The sequence below is a fragment of the Syngnathus leptorhynchus genome, chromosome 11 (assembly GCF_054491065.1).
Source record: "Syngnathus leptorhynchus isolate UIUO chromosome 11, UIUO_Slep, whole genome shotgun sequence".
Classification (NCBI taxonomy): domain Eukaryota; kingdom Metazoa; phylum Chordata; class Actinopteri; order Syngnathiformes; family Syngnathidae; genus Syngnathus; species Syngnathus leptorhynchus.
The window spans coordinates 615,010-638,182 of NC_141205.1; the positions used below are offsets into that span (position 1 = coordinate 615,010).

General features: G+C 42.6%; 4 protein-coding genes across 5 annotated transcripts in view; 3 read left to right on the forward strand and 1 right to left on the reverse strand.

Moving 5' to 3' along the window:
• Positions 1 to 9,887, forward strand: part of plekha6 (pleckstrin homology domain containing A6) — a 24,090-nt gene extending 14,203 nt beyond the window's left edge. Inside the window, exons 10-24 of the mRNA XM_085923835.1 lie at positions 53 to 59; positions 625 to 720; positions 946 to 1,026; positions 1,220 to 1,369; positions 1,524 to 1,619; positions 1,806 to 1,917; positions 2,031 to 2,170; positions 3,878 to 4,045; positions 4,565 to 4,640; positions 4,890 to 4,978; positions 5,502 to 5,660; positions 6,004 to 6,156; positions 6,220 to 6,353; positions 6,508 to 6,656; positions 6,953 to 9,887. Coding sequence (XP_085779961.1) covers positions 53 to 59; positions 625 to 720; positions 946 to 1,026; positions 1,220 to 1,369; positions 1,524 to 1,619; positions 1,806 to 1,917; positions 2,031 to 2,170; positions 3,878 to 4,045; positions 4,565 to 4,640; positions 4,890 to 4,978; positions 5,502 to 5,660; positions 6,004 to 6,156; positions 6,220 to 6,353; positions 6,508 to 6,656; positions 6,953 to 7,038 — 1,696 coding nt within the window. The 3' untranslated portion in view covers positions 7,039 to 9,887. The remainder of the gene's footprint in view (positions 1 to 52; positions 60 to 624; positions 721 to 945; positions 1,027 to 1,219; positions 1,370 to 1,523; positions 1,620 to 1,805; positions 1,918 to 2,030; positions 2,171 to 3,877; positions 4,046 to 4,564; positions 4,641 to 4,889; positions 4,979 to 5,501; positions 5,661 to 6,003; positions 6,157 to 6,219; positions 6,354 to 6,507; positions 6,657 to 6,952) is intronic.
• A 477-nt stretch (positions 9,888 to 10,364) lies between these two features.
• Positions 10,365 to 12,100, forward strand: golt1a (golgi transport 1A). Of its 2 annotated transcripts, none has more exons than XM_085925006.1 (6): positions 10,365 to 10,585; positions 10,842 to 11,069; positions 11,139 to 11,230; positions 11,301 to 11,479; positions 11,577 to 11,640; positions 11,755 to 12,100. In XM_085925006.1, the coding sequence occupies exons 2-6, from the start codon at positions 11,045 to 11,047 to the stop codon at positions 11,782 to 11,784; spliced, it is 390 nt and encodes a 129-aa protein (XP_085781132.1). In that variant the 5' UTR covers positions 10,365 to 10,585; positions 10,842 to 11,044; the 3' UTR covers positions 11,785 to 12,100. The 2 variants fall into 2 exon arrangements, with proteins under 2 accessions (XP_085781132.1, XP_085781131.1); XM_085925005.1 differs by having other exon boundaries at positions 10,944 to 11,069.
• A 297-nt stretch (positions 12,101 to 12,397) lies between these two features.
• Positions 12,398 to 17,846, reverse strand: csf1a (colony stimulating factor 1a (macrophage)). Its single transcript, XM_085925007.1, has 7 exons — positions 17,784 to 17,846; positions 15,561 to 15,674; positions 15,279 to 15,341; positions 13,756 to 13,926; positions 13,384 to 13,576; positions 12,860 to 12,907; positions 12,398 to 12,752 (listed from the first exon to the last, which is right to left on the reverse strand). The coding sequence occupies exons 1-7, from the start codon at positions 17,814 to 17,816 to the stop codon at positions 12,742 to 12,744; spliced, it is 633 nt and encodes a 210-aa protein (XP_085781133.1). The 5' UTR covers positions 17,817 to 17,846; the 3' UTR covers positions 12,398 to 12,741.
• A 1,905-nt stretch (positions 17,847 to 19,751) lies between these two features.
• On the forward strand, positions 19,752 to 23,138 carry optc (opticin). Its single transcript, XM_085924384.1, has 7 exons — positions 19,752 to 19,879; positions 20,803 to 21,000; positions 21,141 to 21,276; positions 21,354 to 21,512; positions 21,585 to 21,787; positions 21,865 to 21,960; positions 22,524 to 23,138. The coding sequence occupies exons 2-7, from the start codon at positions 20,806 to 20,808 to the stop codon at positions 22,689 to 22,691; spliced, it is 957 nt and encodes a 318-aa protein (XP_085780510.1). The 5' UTR covers positions 19,752 to 19,879; positions 20,803 to 20,805; the 3' UTR covers positions 22,692 to 23,138.
• The last annotated feature ends 35 nt before the right edge of the window (positions 23,139 to 23,173 follow it).

Sequence of the window (23,173 nt, forward strand, 5' to 3'; positions counted from 1 at the left end):
TTGCGCTATATCAGATGAGTAAAATCTTTTCCTTGTGAATCGTATCTTTTAGGGTGCATGTGTCTTTCTAATCCTCCCTTGAAAAGATGACTCGTTTTCCAAAAGCCCATGTTTGACCTCGAATCCTTGCATGTTTCCAGACCGTGCTGATATGATCATGATGTATATGAAATACATGATATCGCAAGCATTTGTAACCATGGTCATCTTCACTTGTGTTTTTGTGTGCTTTGATCGTTGACTTCAGATCAAGTTGTCGTTGTCTGTTCCAGACATCATGCACACCATCAACTTTTGTCAATCATTTTCATCTCAAAACAATGGGACTTTAGTTTGTCTCAAAGACTGTTTTCTAAATTGAATGAAAAAACATGTGCCATATTGATCACCATGTCGTTTGGTGGAATATTCCAAGTCCCTCAATTTTTACGAGCATGTTTTCTTTTTTTCTTTCATGTAATGGGGAGCGTGCCATATGTTTTTTTTAAAAATGAAGGGATCTGGAATGTATAACCCTAAGCCTTTTATGTATCTCGAAAAGGTCAGGTAACCCATCCATGTACCATTAGTAGTTCTCGCATTCCAGTGTTTTGATTTCTTTGACGCATGCCAACCTTTGGGAAGACGCGTTTTGATGTCTTTGTTTTACAGGTGCCTCCTTTCCATGATGTCTACAGAGAGTTACACCCAACACTCAAGCTAAATGAAATTGAAACGAGTGTAAGTCGCACTGTAAATGGACTTGAAATACAGTGTGTGTGTGTGTGTGTGTGTGTGTGTGTGTGTGTGTGTGTGTGTGTGTGTCCGTGTCTGTGTGTGTGTGTTTGCGTGCTTGCGTGCGTGCGTGCGAGTTGGTCCTTTGTGTGAGTGCGTTTGTGTTCAACATAATTTTACATTTGTTTTCATCCCAGTTTGTGTTTGTTTGTTCGACATGATGTCTGACAGAAACTCTTGGGCCGGCTCTGTGAGCAGAATCACATTGTGAAAGATCATGAAGCGGTTGTTCACAGATTACGAATGGACAAGGTAAAATATGTTTTCAAGTCATGCTCTAACACATTCATCGATGAACTGCTTTGTATTTAACGAGGAGTGTGCAAAACACTCACAAAGATATGCACAAGATGGTATCCATGGTATGAAACCTCAGTTGTAAACCCTAACCCTAGTTTGAAAGCCTAACCTAACACGATGCTGCTGTTGTGGTCGCTGTTCACAGGACAGCCTCGAGGAGGCGTTGGTGGCTACTCACCAGGAGATGGAGAAGTACCAGAACCAACCTGTGGCCATGGAAAAGCTACATCTCAAAAAGGAAACGCTACAAAAGCAGCTAATCAACATCAGAGGGGAGCTTTCCCAGGCCTCCAATGTAAGACAAAGCCAGATGCTTGCTTTGACACTTAGAGTTGGTTTTGAAAAACCTCTCCAAGATTTTCCATCACTGTCAATTGCCTAAATAAGAGCATGGCAAAACGTCCTTTGCCCAACTGCAGAAACAATGCAATCAGAAAGTGTACTTGCAGGCTTTAACTACCACCCGTATGGAATTTGAAGCATTAGAGGATGAGGCCCATGCCATTCATGGAGATCTATGGGAACAACTTAATGCAGGCATCCAGGTAATTGTTTTCATCTTTCACTCCAAATCTTGACTGGGAAGGTGTGGGAGACACTTTCTGTCCATGATGCAGTCAGTATTCTTTATGCAATGATGTCATCTTTATAAAGCGACAAAAATAAGTAGTATGTGGTTCAACGGCACATGGTTTCTGATATGGTATTCCTTTATTTTGTTTTGGGCGTAGAGCGAATTGGTTCGAAGGCACATCCAGAAAGAGTTTTGGAGAGTCCAGGATGTATTAGAGGGTCTATACAAGAATCACTCATCCAGAGGCACCGACACAGCAAAGCACAAAGGTATCATCAGAAATAAAAGCACGTGCTTTACTACAAGTGCAAGTGTCTCACAATCAATCAATCAATCAATCAACCAATCAATCAATCACCTTTCTCACTCTCTTCATCTGCAGTGGCCAGTGGTGCTTCGGGCTCCTTTAGCACCAATAGTCCAGCCAGTCCCCTCAGCTCAGTAAGCCTCACCAGCCCTCTAGGCCCTTACTCTCCAGTGCCCGGCTCCCAGGTCTCCCCCTTTAAACAGCTGGGCCCGGAGGTAAGCACCGGACACACCCAGCGAGGAGTCAATCCTTTTTCACACTCTAGAACCAAGCCTATCCCTAAACCTCGTCCCAAATCTTGTGTCATGCCTCAATTCGACACCGAATCTAGTCCCAAAGCAAGACCAAAAAGTTACAGGGAACCTGACAAAAGCACACATGTTGAAAATACAAACAAAATTAGCTGTGAATGCACATTTCCTCCATCTGCCTTAGTTTTGCAGAGTCTGAACGAATCCTCGGCTAGATTGGATACCGTGATTGAGGAAACGGATCAAAGTATCGCGAGTAAATTTGGAAAGCCTTCCAAAGCCACACATATTGACTTTCTCCAAGTACAATGCCAGGACTCTACTTCCAATCAACATTCAGACTTGGTACAAGATCACATGCAACTCCAAGATTTTGGTTGGTCAAATATCTGCAGCCAAGAGGTCAAGATTGGACAAAGAAAAGATGTATTTCCTGACACCATTCATGCAGCTCCATTGTTAGTCGAATATCCAAATGCTCAGGGGAACCTTCTATCCAACAGGCACTTTACTGTGCCTGAATCTCAGATCCTGCTTTTCCAGACTAATGTGCTCACATCATGCCACGGCCCAGATTTCCCACTTTCATATTTTAGAGGTGATGACCCTGACACACAACAGAACCAACAAGTATTCCATTCCACACGTCATGCTGGTATAGATGCTAAAATGCTGACTCACCCCTACCATCAAACGGAACCTCACACTGATCCAATGATTTGTATGGTAACGCAATCGGATTCATCGAGCCAGCCTTCAGATAAGGTTTTTATGCAGACTCATCTTTAGAAAATGATTGAACTTCCTTAGACTCTAATCCTGGTTATTCCAGTCACATCCTATCTTTAAAAAAATAGAACCATATATACATATATAAATATATATAGATATAGATATAGATATAGACAGACAGACAGACAGACAGATGTCAATGTGTTAATGGTTCTATGTCAATAGATAGATAGATATATTATTGTGTTATATACGCACACGCGCACACACACAAGCATTACGATATTCACACAGTTTTCAAATGTAGGGTGTGAAACCATTTGAACTCAGTGGTATGATGACTTTTTTTGTCGGGCCACGTATCCTCACAACGTTCAGTTTGGGATGAATGAATGTTTTCTCATGTCCAACATTGGTCATCCAAAATAAGTCAACACTTTGTTGCACGTCGCAAATTTACTCAATTGTACATATCAGAAGAATGAGCTCAACTGCTTATGGATGAAAAATGTCAACATTACTTGACAGGTCTTGTTTGGTGAGTCTGAAATCTGATTGGAAAAATAATGTCATGGCAGCCATGTCATCAGTGAAGGACCTTGGCAGATTACAGTGACATGGCAACACATTGAGGGTGAAATCTGATTGGACAAAAACCTAATGATCCATTTACGCAACTGGAGTGAGGCTGGGCGACCGGATAAAATAGTGCTGGAAAGAAATCAATAGAATTTTGTTGACGTTGTAAATGTACGTGGGTGCTACTGATAGGGTCCAGGCCAGGTGATTCCTCGGCACATACTTGTTTCCTCACTCCTTGCTGCTCTGCATTTAGCTGGCTTATTTTCACTCCCGCTGATGCGCACAATTCTCTCGCTTCAACCTTTTCCATTTTTTGCTTCCTTTCTTGCTTGGTATTCTTCTCTTGTGGTGATCTAGGAAAGCGCACCCCCAAGGCCCCCACTCCCCAAGTCCTATTTCCCTTTGGAATCCTCCTCTACCTTTCCCCCCTCCATTCCCCCCTTGCCCTCGGACAGCACCATCTGGCTACGCGGCTTGGGCATCGATGACGGTTACTTTGATGTCGAAGATTCTCACATCAGAAAGGTATTTAGTAGATTCCACGTCTGCTGTGCCCCGCCCGTCAGTATGAATCCACTTCATCCGACACCGCTGTCTGTCGGTTGAACGGGTTGCGGAATATACCCGTCCTTTGCTCTGAGTCGATTATTTTTTGCTCATTAGAAACAGTGTCAAACCGTGGCAATTCATTTGCAATGCACTGCAAATGAAGTGCTCTCCACCATGGATGTTGGAGTACCTACTTCCTGTCATAAAACATGTGGCGCATAGCTCACCTAATGGATCCATTTAGAGTGCCCATTTCATTTGACACAGTAACTTCTTGTCATACATAAAAGATTTTGAAGGATTAAAGCTGCCTGAGCTGCTGTGATCAGGCTATTGTATTGCACAAGTCATGCATTGCTCGTGCCATTCAAGTACATTGTAGATGTTCAATGGAAAGAATCAAAGTCTTAAATATTTGCAAGCAGATCTTTTATGTTCTAATCTCGAAGGGATGTTAAACCGGTCAAGTCTACATATCTATCTTCTCTCTTACAGATTAGTTTTGGAGGTCACAATAATATGAGTGAGCCACAAGACCAAGATCCGGAAAGGCAATCCACCGCGAACAAAGGTACAACAATTGAGGTGTTCATGTGATAAACTCATTCAGCGAGTCCGACTCAGCTGATGATTATGATCCTGTGGTTGGTACAGAGTAACACATGGGATTAACGTGCCCTTTGGCATGTTTGGAAGCCAGATGAAAGAAAAAATCAAAATGCATAACAATGATGCTTGGTCACGCATAAGAGTATCAATCATGGCTTGAGCGCACGTAATCTCCTTTCCCCCGGTTGTGACCAAATCTTGCTGCTTTCAGGGGTCCCTTCAAGAACCAAGTCACCTGCTGACGATTCACCGAGCTGGCCTTCCCGTCACAATGGGAGAATGGCTAATGGGATTTTGAGGGTAAGTCAACCAAACACTAACAGCGAGTCAATCTATCTATGTCTCGCTTCAAATATCATTTGTCACGTGGAATTCAATCCATGGATTCAATCGAAAACAATACAGCGGGGGCTTTTTCAGTCCCACCGGTTCCGAGTTTGTATCGCGAGGGAAATAGCGTTAGAAGTCAGTCGAGGAAATGAAAAGCTGGAAAAAGCATCGACCTTGCATTCATTTGCTCCCCAATTTACCAGACCCAATTTTGAAACTATCTATACAGGGCTCCAAGATGGGAAAGCATAACGGAGCCAAAACAAAGCAATGCATTTCAAGTAAATATATGTTCAGACTGTAACAATGGCCAAATTTCGCTCTCAAGACAAAATGTGTTGTGTTGTGTTGTGCCCAATCCTCCGACCATCTCAGTATCTCTTGGTGAGGATGAATCAGTTCAGAAAATGGATGGATGAAGTTGAATATTCGAAATACTTGAGTCCATCACTGTTGAAATGTCACGTGTTTTCCCTCGTGGTCTTTGACACAGGAACGTCCGAAGAGCGCCGTGTTTTCAGCTGACCTTCGGTCAAAGATGAGTGTGGAGGAACAAAATGAAAGGATCCGGCGCAACCAGAGCAGCTCTGTACGAGACAAAAGGAGGAGTCTCAATCTCTCAGGCGTGCAGTCTCCCGCCGGCTACAAAGTGGTATTTTGCCTCTGTGAAATGTTGAGGAAGCTGCTGGCTTGTTTGTTTGTTTGTTTGTTTGTTTGTTTGTTTGTTTGTTTGTTTCTAATTATTGGCCCTATTTTTGTCGAATGCTGCTTGCTGTCTGTGACCATGCCCCCTCAAAAATGCCCATCTGATTTTGAGGATTCCTTCCGACGCAATGAAATCTCAAGACTATCAAAGCATTGTGGAGCCAAATTTGCTCAACAGTGTCACCTAACAATTTGCTCCATGAGCAGTCCAAACCAACTGTCAACAGCACCAATGCACTATGAAGTGGAGAGACACTGGTTTCATATACGCTAAACCATAATGCGTGCAGATTCGACGGCGGCTAACAGCTCACGAGATTGACATCAATGACTTAGAGGCAGCAGTCAGAGGTCAGGGACTGGAGTCACCTCGCGAGGAAATTGCCCGCTTGAGACGCTCGCAGGTTGAACCCGAACATTATGATCTGGACATCAACAAAGAGGTAATTATTTACTAATTATGATATCCATATCATTTCTGACTAATGACACATTGGAACTCTTAGCTAATGGCCCCAGAGAAGGTTATTATCCCAGAGCGCTACCTGGAAATGGAAGACAACACCCCTTTGAGTCCGGAAGAGCAGAAGGAAAAGCAAAAGAAACTCGAGCGGATCAAGACTCTGATTGCCAAATCCAAGTATGTTTGTCGCAGAATTGAAAAAGTTCATTCAAAATTCAATTTCCATTTTGTTCGTTTTAGCAACAGCAACAGTCTGTAGTTTGTGTGTGTGTGTGGGGGGGTGGGGGGAACCAAACTTTAGCCAGTCTGTGTCTGTTGTGCCTTTGCTCAGTCTGCAAAATGTTGTTCCTGCCTTGGACGGCCCTGTGGAGGGTGGAGCGCCAGTCAATTCCCAGCAGCAATTGCAGGAGCAGGAAAAGCGCATTGAGATCTCCTGTGCTCTGGCTGCCGAAGCCTCTCGTCGCAGCCGCCTTCTTTCGGGTGAGCCCATCCGTCCAAAAGATGGCTGACGTTTACCATCACGTGCTGTTTGTCTGAAAAATAGTGTGGGAGAGAGAGAGAGAGAGAGAGAGACCTTTCCAGCATGACTTTGTTACAAAGTGCGCTTACTTGACTGCAGCAAGCAGACTGCCTGAGAACTGTTGACCACAGATATGTTGTTGTTGGGCCATATTAACAGGCACAAACAACCTCAAGGATGTTGTTTGAGTGTTTGCATGGCCTCTTGAGCTCCTTGACGTCTTGATTTTTGATGCTTTCCCTTCATTTGACTCCAGCCCAGTGCGCCCCAGATCCCCCCACTTCCCCAACCAGCCTGCACTCTCCCCCTTCCTCTGCTGACTTTCCCACCTCCTCATTATGAATGCCTGAACGGGACCAGGTAAGTGGCTGTTCACCACACCCGACCGACCGACCGCCCTTTAACCTCTGGCACCTTGCTTCACTGGCTGAAGAAGTGGAGCAATTTGAAAAAGAATTGACTGCACTTTGACTTTATTTTGCATTCACTGGAAATCAAGGCAGGTGGCACACTGCCGCACGCACGTACGTCCTCCTCACAGTTCAGAGGTGCGGGCTTCTGTTTCGGAGCCGCCCTTCCTGTGTGGAGTTTGCATGTTCTCCCCGTGCCCGCGTGGCTTTCCATCGAGTGCTCCGTTTTCCTCCCACATTTCGTAAAGCTGCGCGGTAGTCCGAAATAATAGAAATACATAACGAGCGAAAAGCCACAAATGTAGTACAATGTGAATGCGTGGCTGAACGGAGGAAATGGACAGTGCACTAAAGTAGCAAGTCTTCAAAACAAATAAAGCAAAACGAATGAATGACACTGCTCGGTACTATTTGACACCAGAAAATCTATTCCCTTTGACATTCTCTCTTTACTCGACATTTTGCTCCCTGTAGCTCAAGCCCTGTCTGCTGTCAAGTTTGATGGAGCATCTTTTTGAGGACTTACTGTGTGAAATTTACAAAGAAGATTACCTCAAATTAAAAAAAAAGGGACATGAACTTTTGAAGCACCCCATCCAACAAAAGCATGGCAAGCTGTCAACATGGCTATGAGGAAATGGAGCATTTGTCTACTTCCAAGGAATCTCTCTCTACAGGCTTAGTAAATATCAAGAGCCCAGCTCCTCCAAAGCAGTTGCCGGTAGATAGCCGATGTTCCCTGGGCCAGTACAAGAGCTCTACACGTAGTGAAATATATCCAAATTATGTCAACATCATGTAGCTCAGGACAATTTAGAGATTACTGACGGACTGTGAATGAAAGACAGGTAGCATAAGAAGGTTGTATTCTTGAACAATCTGCAGTCGTAAAAAAAAAAGGTTTCATATTTTAAAACGCTCAATAACACCTCAAACCCTCACTGACCGTGTCTTCATTTGAGGTTGGGCATTTAACCGTCAAAGGAACGTTGACAATTGGCAGACAAACACGGAGGCTCATTGTGAAGAACAAAATTCTCTCTTGGATGGTAGAATGGGGCTGCAAGAATCACATTATGATCTTTTTCGGCTTGGGAAAATTGCCGCATTTCTCTTTGGGCCAGAAATCATTCCAAAATTTGCCAGAAAATAAAAGACTTGGGCTATATGCAAGAGCTATTTTGCAAGAGCCACAAATGAGTCCAAAAGTAAGCATTTGTGCAGGCAGGAAGGCAGGCAGGCAGGCAGGCAGGCAGGCAGGCTATGACGCACGCGCAGCTCATCCACAGATTTATTCAAACACTACACATGTATGTATAGAATGATGGATATTGGTCCAAAAGGAGTAAGCTACACACGTTCAGTGGAAATAGAAGTGACCTTAGAAGTGGAACTCAAACATTGTCTGTGCAAGTTGGCGGGGGGGGGGGGGAAATACAGTATGTGAGAAATACTGTCTCAATGGTTACATTTCATGCAAACATGCATTGCCGTATGTATGTCTAAAATGCGTTTCATTCCAAATCATTTTCATACAAGGAGTTAGTGAAGTTTTGAAAGATAAACCTAGTGCCAATACAAGTCCACAATGGCCAGCATAATTAGATTTGAATTGAAGACATTTGGGAAAAATCAACTGGTAGCCTACTTATAAGTAATGTATAATTGTACATTTTGGGAGTTTATTTATATTTACCGTGGCACTTATTTCTTGTCATCGTATAGCTTGAAGAGCTCAACTATGTGAATATTGAATGTAAAATGTAATTGCTCTAACTACCTTTTAAATCAATTTGAACACGCCCCTCCCTCTCGTCTTGCGTGTCACCGCCCAACCCATCATTTCCATTTTCCTTTCCTCAACTCAATGTCCATGTGGCCTGTCTTTGTGATTTCAAGGAAATGTTACACAAATTGGGGGAAATTCATTTGATGCTGAAAGCGGTTATGCTCCTCACTAAGCAAAAACAAAACAAAGATTTATTAGATGGATCTCTATTTTTTCTAAATCACTTTTTTTTTAAGAAAGGCAATATGCTCAAAAGTGGCAGTACTTCTATTTTTAGATGCATGGAAAGACAAGATGTCATTTATACACTTTTCATGAACAAAAGATTTGCTTTAAGTTTGTTGCGCTTTGCTTTGGGATGGATGGGACATGGATTGATATTTTTCAACATGGTTCCAGCCAGCAAGTGGGTTTTCAATGGCAGTTGGTGTTTTGGTCCAATTGTTAGAATATTGGGTGGTTCATATGGTATATATATATATATATATATATATATATATATACCATATGTATATATATATATATACATACATATTTGTATATATGTATATATATATATATATATATATATATATATATATATATTTTTTTTTTTTTCCCAAATCCCCCAGGTTGTCCTTCTCTTCTGTATAGCAACTTTGGTGGAAGAAACATTTACAAACTATGCAAATGATTCAAAAGAAAGTCCAAAAGACAATGTGCTTGCTTTCACAAAACTTTGCAATAAAGTGAATGTATCCAAATGTCTTTTTTCCAGCCAGATGCTTTCGAGTTCATCACAGTTTTTTGTATGATCAAGTATGTCTTGTTTGGAATGAAAATACACTACACATGTATGTATGCTCTTTAACTCCACTTGCTAATGAGGTATTTCACTCCCAAAAACACTGCGAGAGACTACTGAGGTGAAACCTGCTTATCATCAACAAGCGCATTCATTATGATAATGCTCTTCAGTCTTGCTGTATGTCAAAATAAAAGGCAAAATAAAATCACTTTGTCTTTCATTGAAGATTAGACAATGCACAACCTAATGTGTTGACAGTTGTGTTCACAATAATGTGGTGGTCATCATATTCCTGAAATGCAGTCTGAATGAACGGGAATCAAAGCCAGGCCGCGGGCGGTAAAAGCTCCGTGTCACGTCTCGTCCCCTGCCCGGCCCTGCCCGGCCCTGCCCGGCCCTGCCCGGCCCTGCCCGGCCCTGCCCGGCCCTGCCCGGCCCTGCCCGGCCCTGCCCGGCCCTGCCCGGCCCGGCCCGGCCCGGCCCGGCCCGGCCCGGCCCGGCCCAGCCCAGCCCAGCCCAGCCCAGCCCAGCCCAGCCCAGCCCAGCCCAGCCGTTCCACTATGTGTCTGTTGTCATGGTTTCTGTCTGTGTGCTCGCCCCTCCCCTCCCTTCCCCTCCTGTGTGCCCATGATTAGTTAGATTCCTCTCACCTGCCTCTTGTTACCTGTCGTGTATATAAGTCCTGTCTGCCCCGTTTGGACCAGTGTTGTCGTAATGTCTTGGTGTCTTCATGTCTTTTTGTTTCCTGTCGTTTTCAAGTCTGTTTCATTTAGCCAGCCAGTCAGTCACGTTATGGTTTTGTTACGTCATGTCAGTTAGTTTGTGTTCTCCAAGCTGCACTTGGTCGCTCGCCCCGCTCCATTCTATCCGTGACACTCTGCATCCTAACCACTGGACGATCAGGTACGCTGACAATGAATAAATGATTCAAGGACAGCATGTAATGCCATAAATCATTGTCAACAGTAACGAGATGGTTACGTGGGATTTATCAGAGGTGCTCTTTTCCCTCCGTAGCGAGCGTGCTGCTTTCAAATGATAGTCATGTTACGTAACTCTGCTCATGTGTTTCTCAGGATGACCATTCGATATTGAAAATGTGTCTAGCGTTCTTGCGTGTGCAACAGTAGGTTGGTTCTGTTCATGGGCACCTCAACAGTGTACATGCTATCAGCTACAAAGAGTGCCAGCCAGACCAAGGATCAATGACATCACTGCAGGGCGAGGCTGCATGCTTCGAGTTAATGTTCACCTCACATAGGCTCCATGACACAATCAGCACTCAAAGGTCAGATGAGAAAAAGAAAGCAGTCAGTCATTGAAAATCACAGTCCTGGAAGAGAAACCATATAAAGGATTACCATGGTTGCCATGACAGAGTTTCAGAGTAAGTCTTTGTTTCTTTGAAGTGCAACAACATTCAAGCAATTTGATGTTGAAATGTCATTCCTTTCAGAGATTGGAATTGGCCTGGTGGGATTTGCTTTGTTTTTTCTGCTCTTTGGTGTATTGCTCTACTTTGATTCTGTTTTGCTGGCCTTTGGGAACGTAAGCAGCATTCAATTGGACACTTCCATCGCATCAAAACGTGAAGTTTCATTCTTCAATTTCTCTTCAGATTCTGTTTTTGACAGGTTTAACGTTCATTATCGGCTTCAAGAGGACATTTCACTTCTTCTTCCAAAGACACAAGTTCCGAGGCTCCTTCTTCTTCCTGGGAGGTGTGTCGCTAGTGCTGTGCCGTTGGCCCATCATCGGTATGCTCGTGGAGGGATACGGCTTCGTCCTTTTGTTCAGGTCGGATACAGACAAAGTGGAACAAAATGAATTTGTATTGTGTACTTTGAATACAGGCAACTGCCTTAGTATATTCATGTTGACTTTGTCTCCATAGGTCTTTCTTTCCAATGGCCTTGGCATTTGTGCTGTCAGTGGTCAACATCCCATTCCTCAATGCTGTAAGAATATTTTCCCAGTAGCTCAACAAACATTTGGCTTCATTTCCAATCCTTTTTTTTCCCTCCCAACTCTCACGGAGTTTGGCAATCACATGCTTTTCTTTCCCTTCATAGTTTTTGCAGAGTGGTTCCAGCATGGTCTGAGAGAACATTTCAACACTTTGAAGGCTTGATCAAACGTGACAGGCAGTTGTTCAGATACTGGAGGAGAGACTCTCAACCACTTCATTCTTAATCTCACCACAGTCTAAAAAAAAATGACAGTATATTTACTCCATGTGAACTACTACGTGCAGTACATGGTGTAACTGTAGGACCTCGGTGTGTAGTTCGGACAATTTTATTCATTAATATATAACATTCATTGTACATTGGGTATACAATAAATCAGAACAGTTTGTTGCATGACTTATCCAGTGGCTCTTAACATGTTAAAAAAATAAATTGCAGTAACATCTCAGCCAATGGTTTGTGAATGTCTTGGAGACAATTGTGCCAAAATACTTTGTACATTTAAAATTGAGTTATTACCGCAGTAGACTCTGTGGTTTGCCGCTGGACTTTGATTGGCCTTGATGGGATATGCGTATCCTTCTCATGATCTGAAAATGAGCTAATAGTTTCTGGGCAGCTGTCCTCATCCTCCGGCCGGGCAAGGGACGCACAAAGGTTTGCCCGTGCAAAAGTATAATCATTTACATTCAACGAAGGCTGAACAGCAAACCAATATTCAATGCTAGAACTCGTTTTGCACACTTTTCCACCAAAATAAACTTGCTTAAGATTTCCATTTGACAAATGCTTTCCTGATAGTTGGTTAAATCCTCAAATCAATCAAATTCTCCTAAAACAGGTTCTATACGTACGCACTTGTGGGTGTGTGCTTGTTTTCAGGGTTTTTGTACGGTTAATGTTTTTTGTAACGCTTTATAGAGTAATTAAACAAACTACAAAGAAACATTTAAAAAAATATTTTAATCATTTCTACTTTGTAAAATTACAGCAGAGCTGTTTCAAAATCTGTCAGCTTTGCTTTGTGAAAATAAACTTAATGTGAATTTAATATTCTTTATTGTTGAATGAAACCCTTGCTTCAGTTCCCTAGTGTCGACCTGCAAAAAAGAAAAAATGCCTCGATTGAAGTTGTGAGCTTGCAAGATGTAAAAGTTTGGCTGGCAGTCTCTCACGTACGTACATACATACATGCATGCGTACGTACCGGCTATTGGAGGAGATGGGCTATGTTTGTGGTCTCCATTTGCTTCACCTGAAATGAAGATTGTAACAGATTTCACCAATCCAACGTGACATTTATGAAGGCATCTGGCTTCACCGTAAAACAAAATGACAAATTAATGGTTAAATGCATAGCAGATAAATTAGGCAGTGGTGCCTGAGAGTTTAAATGTGGCAAAAGTTGTCATGACTATTTACGTCTGTGTGTTTTTGCCCTTTCTTTCTTTGTCTCTCAACGGGATCGCCACCTAATCATTGTGAGGCACTTTAATGGAATATCAATAAAAACGGAATATCAATAATAGTGGTTTTAAAACCAATCATCTCCATAGATAGTGATAGATTGGACTCTGGAAAAAACACATACAAAAAGAATTGATCTCAATGCAAGATTTATTTTGCAAATGAAACAGGTCAAAGTTCAAAGAGCGTCATCAAGCAGTTCACGGAGAAACTTTGAGGTACCACTGTACAGCATTTGTTTTACCTGTGAGGATTTTTCTTTACCTGGGGTGTTGGTAGGTGTAAATTGAGTGGCGTTTAAATCATCTCCGGCAGAATATTCAGATTGACAATTCCAGTCCACAGGAGAAGTGCTTAATGTCATCAGTTTCATATACATCCGGATCACATGTTGGGCTATTTTCAGCGCCTCCCTTGGTGAGCTTTCTACCATCTTCAATAACCTTGAGGGCCTGTCCTTATTTTGAAAAGAAAATTGGTATTTTCTTTCAATGAGGATAACATTAGACTAATCAGGAATAATGACTGCTATTCTAGCTGCAAATATTGCAATATTATCTACACAGAGGCCCATTTCCAGCAAGCATTGTTCGAATGGACCGTTGTGTTTGCTGATTGTGCGAATGAAAATCTTACCTCAATCTCTTCATTTATTTCAGATATACATCCTTGGGAGTAAAGATGGTAGATTGCCTTTTCCACAGTGTTGACATATCTTCCATTGTCTGAATTCCTACTGTAATGGAAATGTGTTCTCAGAAGCTCAAGTACTTGTGGGAGCGCTGCTTTGACATAACAGATTTGACTCTGTAAAACATAATCAATCAAGCAATAAGGACAACAAAATCTGAAAAGAGCAAGGCACGTTCTTGGAAAGCGTTTCGGAGGGCCTCTGAACATTATGCTGATTGCATAAGAGGCTCTAGGTGAGGCAGACAGTGAAGTGAGGCATACGCTGCACATTGCTGCCAGAGTAAAATACCAGATCAAACAGTACAAATAAGGCAGACTGGCACAGAGGATACTATATCCGAGTCGCATTCTTTAATATTGATCAAGTGTTCCAATTCTGTTCGTTCTTATGGACTCGTAAGAATTTCCGCAAACTGTTAGCAGCTAAAAATGTGATTTACGTCAGCACTGTAGTGGAATTTTCTGCACTCTTGTGTTCTACAATTCTTCTTGTACTATTTCTAAACAGCGTCACTCGACTGACTCGACTCGTGTGCCGGGAGCGTGGGATCGATTCCCGCTCTGTAGCGGTGTGCATGTGTCTGTAACTGGTTGGCTCTCTTTGTATGTGATGTGCCTTTTTTTGATGTTCTTTGCTTTTAGACTTTCTTTTCTTTTCTTTTAATTGTGCCTGCTATTTTATGAGTGTTTGGCGACCTTGAGTGCCTTGAAAGGCGCCTTACAAATCAAATGTATTATTATTATTATTATTAAGATGTGGTTATCTTTGCTGTTAAGATGTTGGTAAAACATCTGGTGAACTAACATCAACAACATTAGATGATCCCTTTGGACTGAACTCAAAGTATGTAGCCGCCACCTTGAGGAGGGTCTTTGTTGCGCAGATAATGATGATAACCAATCAGCCAAACTTTTTCCCACAAAGCAATTTTGTAGCTTCTGAATTGGAGCTAGTCATAAGAGGGAGGCATGTGATAGCACTTATGACAACACTCCTTCCTACACTGCATCTCATTTCGCCTGGGTCATTTCTGCGACAGTCGGTGCTGCCCCCCTCCCAGTTTGTCACCTGAATGCAAAGCAAATGGCACACACTCGGCACTTCCAATTCTCCCATTTCATACTAATTTTGCGTGTGCGGTGCTGGAACAAATTTCTCATGAAGAAAAGCACCAAAGCTAACACAGCGCAACATCCTTTTTTAAATCATGTATCCCGGCAAACCACCAAAGCTAACACAGCGCAAAATCCTTTTGCCTTTTTTCAGTCATCGGGCAGCCCTTTTAATTGATTTTGTACAATTTTCATTTTTACATTGCAATTCAGGTCGATACAACACCCAACAATCCATTGTATGTCATGGTGATAAAAACATGACCGTATCTCTTACAAATTGTCAAAAATGTATTCAAATGAATGGGAATTGGGCAAAAGTCAGAAAAAGTCATGTGTTAATATCCACTTACCAAATTCAAATGTTCAGTCAACTGATAAATTATTAAACATCCATGGTCCAATTGATTGTCAATCTACAAAGGGATAAAAGAGGGTTAGTTTTCTTTGAAAGACAAAAGCAACCTGATATATGGTATTTTTCAATCAAGCGTTTAGTCTGAATAAATGTGTCCATGTGTTCATGAATTTTCAATTTTCAAGAAATGGCTCCGTGTACTACTTGAAGACAACACGATGTCTCTCAATGGCCTATTCTTCAATAGGTCTGGCACATATTGATGGCTGATTCTCACCAGGCGATTGAGGCTCCGCAGGTGCTCCTGTGTTATTGAGTGTCGGCATGGACCAGGAACACCACCCAATACCAGGTGGAAGCATACGATGAGAAACAAGCACGGATGCCAAGCCTAAAGGAAAGGACAGATCAGAAGAAAAATAGATTGGGGTAGCATGGTCATCTCCCAACGCAGAGGTTGGCAGTTCCATGCCCTGCCACTGTGACCATGCTGAAGCATCCTCAAGCAAGGTACTGAACTCCAAGTTGCTCCTGATGCTAATCAGCGGTGCCTTCACCACTAGGTGAATTAGGAAATGGTGTTGACGTATCAAAGGTAGAAAAGCGCTATGGAAGTGAAAGCCCATTGACCTCTGGCTTGGGAGTCTTAGACGGCACGTATGCGTCCATTCCTCCACACAGAGTACTTTCTGTCGCGAGCGTGGTTTAAGATCAGCCACTGATAATGCTGTGACCAAGGCAAGCTGATGAACGATAGTTTTCAGAGCCAGCCCTTGAAGGGTCGCAGTAGAAATAGAAATTCCTAGAAAGCATTGCTATGCATACGATGCCTATCAATAAAGACGGATACTCACTCCGTCAGTGGTTAGACAAAGCCTGGAAGAGCAAGTCATGATCATACCAGCATCCGAGCAGGTACTAGAAGAAGCTGCTGAGCAAAGAGGTGCCTGCACATAGTAGCAGGCTTTATTAAGACCGAGGCCGAATCCGACGCACGGATGAATAGCGTACAGCAACTTCCGTGCCAAACATGCATACGAAAGTCATAATAAACCACAAACCACGGAAGAGAACAGTTAACAAATAAAGCCGCGGTCTTGCAATTCTACTTCCAATTCCAAACATTTGTTGGCTAATAAATTGCACATAGTGCTGGGGAATAGGTCACTTTGACCCAAGAGTAAAAAATAAATCTATCAAGAGCAGAAGGAAGAGTGAGAGCCATTGCGCTGAGCAATGCGGCCGTGCGCCGCGACTCCACTCAACATACGTAGCTGTGTGCATGCTGACGACTAAGTTCACACATTAAAGGGATCGATCATCCATGGTGCGTTTTTCACTGACAAGCACACTTTAGGTCTTCTTTGTTTTCTTCTTTTCTATCCATTCCTTTCGATGGAATAATGGAGTGACTGATGCCTTGACAAATGACCATTTTAAATGAGGAAGCTGGCCATGACAGGGATCAACCAGCCACAAAATGAACACCACAACTTTGTCTCACTTCAACCTCTGAAAACATTCCAAAATGATTAGCCTTTCATGGTTGACCTAAAAGAGCAAGACATGAGTCGGTGCCATTTCTCTCACCTCGGTCTGTTTTCTATAATAAGATAGGCATGGGGAAACCATGCAAACGGTCAGGCCGGAGTCAGACTCGGGCCACCGACCCACCGACCGTTGTACTGTGTGTGAGGCAGACATGGTAACCCCTGCCCACTGGGCCACCCTACATTGATTGATCTACAAAATAGCCCGTTTTTTTCCCGTTGCTCGTATCATTCACGCACTTGTCCGGTGATGTCGCACCTTAGCATTGCGACCATATTAAAGTGTTGTCACGTTATGATGTCGGAGCTGCTCGCAAAGGTACCGAAAAAGACACAGTGGATTTGCGATTGTTGTCATTTTTGGCATCCCACCTGCCGCCAAAGCAAGCACTGAAGCAAGCACTGAAAAAAGTTGTCTCACTTTGGCAATGTCGCAATTCTGTTGCACCTGCTGTTGCCAGATAGGTGCAGTCATAAGTTAGGAGAGGCACAAAGTTACCCAACAACAACAACAACACAAAGCAATAGAAAAAAAATCTCTGGTGACCAAAATACAGAATAGTAAAATGATGAATCTATCTTAATGTAGATATTTGTCTCAACTCAACCTTAAGAATACGCATGCTCACAATGAACATGTGAGGCCAAATGACTCACCAAAGCAAGTCACGGATGAGAGATATCTGACAAGGAACTGGGAGGGAACTGCTAAACTGGATACTTTGCAAGTCATCCTTTTGAACACCAAGTTCAAAAAGTATGTTGGACATTCATTAGAAATAGCCAATAATATTGAAAGGAAGTCTCTCATTGTTAGGTGACGTGAGATGCTTGCTTCCCTTATCTTGATCTGTATCAAAGTAAAGCATATTGCTTTAAAGAACACAAGGGAGCAAGAAGCAAATGATTTCACCCACTATATTGAGGCAACATTTTGACATGACTCTTACCTTGATTATAAAGTCTAGCGCGTGTGTGTTCATCTGGCTGAGATGAAAAGCCAAACAAGTTCCAGCGTCAGTTGCCCCAAAATGGAGCCCCGGATGTCGTACAACCCCGTCGAATCTCAGCCTCGGTGCTTGACACTCCGAGTGTCTTGAGATCTGAGATCTGAGATCTGAAGACTCACTGAGCCACATCAATCCATGCATACAGATGACATGGGTGGGAGGCTGGATCACAAGTCTTCACCGCCTGCCTCTGGCTTTGTTGAACGTCCTCCCACTTAGTCACAGATGAGGCAGCTTAACAAACGTTCTGACAACCTCATATTTATTGTGATTTCCATATCTGAAAATACTTTGCAATACGAGCATATTTTTTGCGCTTTTAGCCCAACTTTATGTTGTGGTCTATTTCAATATTTAATAATATAGCAGAGCATACAAAAGATATTGTATCTATTTTTCACATGTCAAAAAGCAACAATGCTTAGGGATCAGTGGTAGTTTGCGAATGAAAATAATATAAGATTGTCATTTATATTTTTTGGATGTATTGTATTGCATCAAATGTTGTCGCTCTCAAATTTAATGACGCCGTATTGACCCTTTTTAATGGAATCGCAACCTGTGTATCAAGATATGTATCAAATCTTCCCAAGCGTTGTATGAAGCTATGCATGCTCCAAGACATTTCTTCAATTCTTGCATTATTGCCCGACAAGCATAGCCACTTTGTTTTCATATTGGATTGAGCACATGATATCTCCAAAGATTGTTAAGTCTTATCGAGCAGTCTCATACCAGCAAAGACCCTCAGGATAGCTAACATTATCTGGATAAAATGGCTTTTCTTTTCACGTTATCACATGATAAGAAATCTTTCAATTTCATTTTTGCATCCACACCTACTGCGTTGTATCTTCAAAGTGTCAACGAACAGCTCTCTTATCTCTTCATCTCTCATTATCTCAAGCCTACAGTGTCAAACTTGCCGTTTAGATTGGACAGTGATTTTAAATTGGAGTGCCAAATCAGTTGTGTTGTTTAATCCAGCTGCTGCCTTTCCTTTCCTTTCCTTTCCTTTCCTTTCCTTTCTCAACAGCACTCGGAAACAATAATTGGTGCCTTCCTTCACTACATCTCGCTTGGACTACTGTAATGTACCAGTCCTCCGTCAAGCGTCTCCAGTTGGTCCAACATGCTGACGGTGCTTGTAAGAGGGAGCACATAACCCCAATTCTGGCCTCCCTTCACTGGCTCCCATGCATTTGATGATACTTCTGCTGCCGGTCCTTCCTTCTGGAAAGGCCTCCCCTTAAATGTTAGGCGAGCTCCCTCTCTGTCCATTCTCAAAAGGTATTTCTTGGCTTTTGACAGACTTTGGACCGTTTTGCCCCGGCTGATGACACCCAAACTGAAAATGGCTATCTGAGCCGAGGCCTCAGATTACCCCCTCGCAGACGCTGCCGTGACAACTGAGGGCATCTTCCTGCGGCTCTACTGTTAAAACTCATCCCTATTTTGTGTTTCATAGAAACCATATCGTGGAACATTGTTCCAAATGGAAACCACTTTGCTATCATGCATCAACATCGTCACCCATTGACCTTCAACTTTTCTCAACATTAAATCAAGCTTCAAACACAATAAATCAAACCATAAATTGGCCAAGAAACTAACCCAACATAAGCTCCATTTAGAAGCCTCAAATCAAAATAACAACGGTCAAACATCTTTCATTGCTTCGCTTCAAGCTGATATGGCAGAGTGCATCATGTTATAAATATTTCAGTAGAATTTCACAAATTCTTCTTCCATGTTTGTTGTCAGGAGCATGTTGATTGCTGAGTACACATTTACTGCAATGACCTGGCCAGCCCCCTTTTCATTTTGTTAAGTCATCAACACAACTCCCCCCCCCCCCCCTCCCCCCAGCCACCCCGCTTCCTTCATAATGAAGCATTGTTCAGAAACACAGCTGAGGCCAAGGGTAGAGCAGGGCACGTCCGAATTCTGGGACCAGTCTGGGAGTCCGAAAAGGAAATACAAGTTGAACTGAAGGTCTTAGACTCATCAAGATCACAAAGAGGAGAACAAAACCAGTAAGTTTCTTACTTCACGATGAGTAAATTAAACCGCATGAAAACTTGAAGGTTTCAAGATATAATAAGAATGATACGCCATACGGATATTGGTGTTTGATGTCTTTTCCCCAGTTGTGTTGGCATGTTCATCATAAATCCTGGCCAACTTTTGATGTATTTGGCCGCAAGAATTACTTTGACAAATCATTGTGTAGCTGATTTCAAAGTAATAATGATGATAAAATAGGTTTTCAAAATGATTGTTTTCAAAGTTAAAGTCTGCTTTATTGTCAATTTCTCCACATGTTAAGACACACAAAGAGATCGAAATTACGTTTCCGTTTTTGATGTACATCTGAAGTTCATTGTTTGCTGAGCGTATGCAGGAAAATATTGTTGGGTAGAGCTCTTGTATTGGATCTCACAAGATGTGCCGTTCGTGATGTCCAGTCAGGCTAACAGTCATGGGTTCTGACAGTTAGGCAGATTGGTTTGTTTTACTCCTGCAGTCCAACAACATTCACAGGCTCATGTCACTTTCAAAGTAAACATTCTTTAAGCATTCTGACCAAACAGTTAAAAATACCCCTTTGACTCGGCTCAACGGGTAAACATCATCAATAGCCCACTAATGGATTCAAATGGAAATGACTCCACTATATAAATCTATATAATTGGGACTTTGTGTTAAACATGAAAACAGAATTTGAAAATGAAATCTATATATCTATACATAGCAATTGAAAACACTACAAAGACACCAGACAATATTCCCCTTATAGACTGGAACATTTAGAATCCAACTTTGAAATGATTGCTATACTATTGATAGACTCTTAGCCAACAGTAAGGTTGACAGCTGAGGTGCCTGCCCTTGGTGGCTCTCCCCGCCACCGTTCCTAACCTAACTATGGAAACAAACCTCTTTGTTATGTATGCAGGTGATGAGGGTGTTCTCTGTAATTTTGATGGCCCTGCTCTTCTCGGGGCCCTACACTTGCTTGACGGCCCCCCTCCACGAATCAGATGATGATAGTTTTGACCTGGACAACTATGACCTGAACAGCGTAACGGACTGGGACAACCTAGAAGCCAACATTTATGGTGACACTTACGATTATGAGGACTTGGACCAAGAAGTAAGTGGGTGTTATCAAAAGAGATAGTTTTGACCAGGGGTTCGACAAAATGGGGTACCCTTCTTATATGAGCCCTTATTGGGATATTTTAACCAATAATTACCAACAGATCGCTCAACTCAATGACACTCGATTGACAGATCGACGAGGAGACTGAAGCGGCAAGCGTCGAGCGGTTGGGCAGCAAAGCAAAAGTTAACCACCGTGATGAAAAAGTAACTCTGCCTACTCTGGATTTCAAAGGATCCGGCCTATTTGGACTTGAAACTGGACTGGGTTCGTAAACACTCTCATTGTGCTTCGTATTTAACTGCACTCAGCCATAAGAGTGGTGTGTGTACGTATGTGTGCAGGAATGCCTACCTGCCTTCTGTGCGTATGCATTGGAGGAAGCGTGTACTGTGATGACACAGGCTTGAAACAAATACCGCCCCTGCCCAAGGACACCAGCCATTTTTACGGACGCTTCAACAGCATACGACACATTAAGAACACTGACTTTAGAAACCTCGGTGGGAAAGCAACCAAATCGATTGTAATGCTAATACAATGACACGTGAAATCTGCCTTGCATTGATTTACAGGTAAGCTTCAATCTATTGATCTTACTGGAAACCAGATTTCCGAAATGGATCAAGATGTATTTGGCTCACTGGAGCAGCTGCGTGACTTGTTATTAGCTGAGAACGACCTACAGTCCTTGCCAGAACTACCAGTTACCCTGACGCACATTGATCTGCGAAACAACAGACTCAACAGCCAAGGGATCCATTCAGAGTCCTTCAAGGTAGAAACAAGTCAAATAGGGGTGGAATGTTCGGGTACCGTATTCAAACGTATTGTTGCTATTTCTCCTTCACATAGGATATGAGCCAGCTGGAGCTCCTCTACCTATCAAATAATAACCTGGATTACATTCCAACACCGCTGCCATTGAGTCTCAGAGTATTACACCTGCAAGTAAGCACACGGAAAGAAGGAAGAAACGCTTTTGTTTCATTTGCTGGCCATGTGATGTGTTTTTTTTGTGATGAATGGCTATGTAAATAAATCTGACTTGCCATTTTTCACAAGCTGCACTCAAACATTTCCTCCATACACAAAAGGCCATCACCCACAAATATTGTTCAAAACTTGGTCTAGATCCGTGGTAGTGAGCATTTCCATTCATCCATCCATCCATCCATCCATCATCCATCCATCCATCCATCCATCCATCCATCCATCCATCCATCCATCCATCCATCCATCCATCCATCCATCCATCCATATCCATGTTGGCCATGCAAGAGGTGGGATGTCTCCAACTTGCAGGAATTGTGGAATCTTGCAACTTGGGGCCATTCATTGAAAGCTGCAACGTGGGGTGATGTTTTTGGATGAATGGCACAACAATGGGCCTGAGGCTCTCAATATGTGCATTCAAAGTGGCATCACGGCGAGCTCAAAGAGATGGCACCGTTTCAACTTGACTTTGAAATGTGTGGAAACCATAAGAACTTCTCTTTGTCATTTGCAATTAGGGCAACAACATCCAGTCGCTGCATGAAGACACCTTCTGTGACAGCCATGACCGTTACTTCATTCGCCGCAACCTAGAGGACATCCGTCTGGACGACAATCCTTTGAACATGAATTTGTTTCCTCAGGCCTATGTGTGTCTGCCACGTCTGCCTGTGGGGAGCCGTTAATACGTAGTGAATGTTAAAAAGAAAAATAATGGTGACTTTTGTATCAGAACACTTCTTTGTTTATACACTTAGCTGTGGGTACAGTTGTTTATTGACGGCCCAAGAATGTGCTGAAAACTTCCCTGTCTTTTGCAGCTAACAATGTACCATGTGAGTCAAGTCCCCAGGCATTAGGAAATTGTCTTTTAGAACACTATATCTCGAAACCCCTTTCACAATTCAGTGTGAACTTCCATCACTTTGTATAGCACATTGCTCTCCTCATAACATATCGTACATAGAGAAAGGGAGACGGACGGACATGTATATAAATGCTTGTAGATGGATACATAAGCATCATTATTTGTTTCAAATAAAAGTACACCAAGCCAGGCGTATTGATGCCCAAGTTGCAAATCTGTAACAGCATTTTGTGGTTTGAAATGAATAAAAATGCGTCAACATTCATTTTGTCATGGTGCAAAACGACACGTATGGAGTTT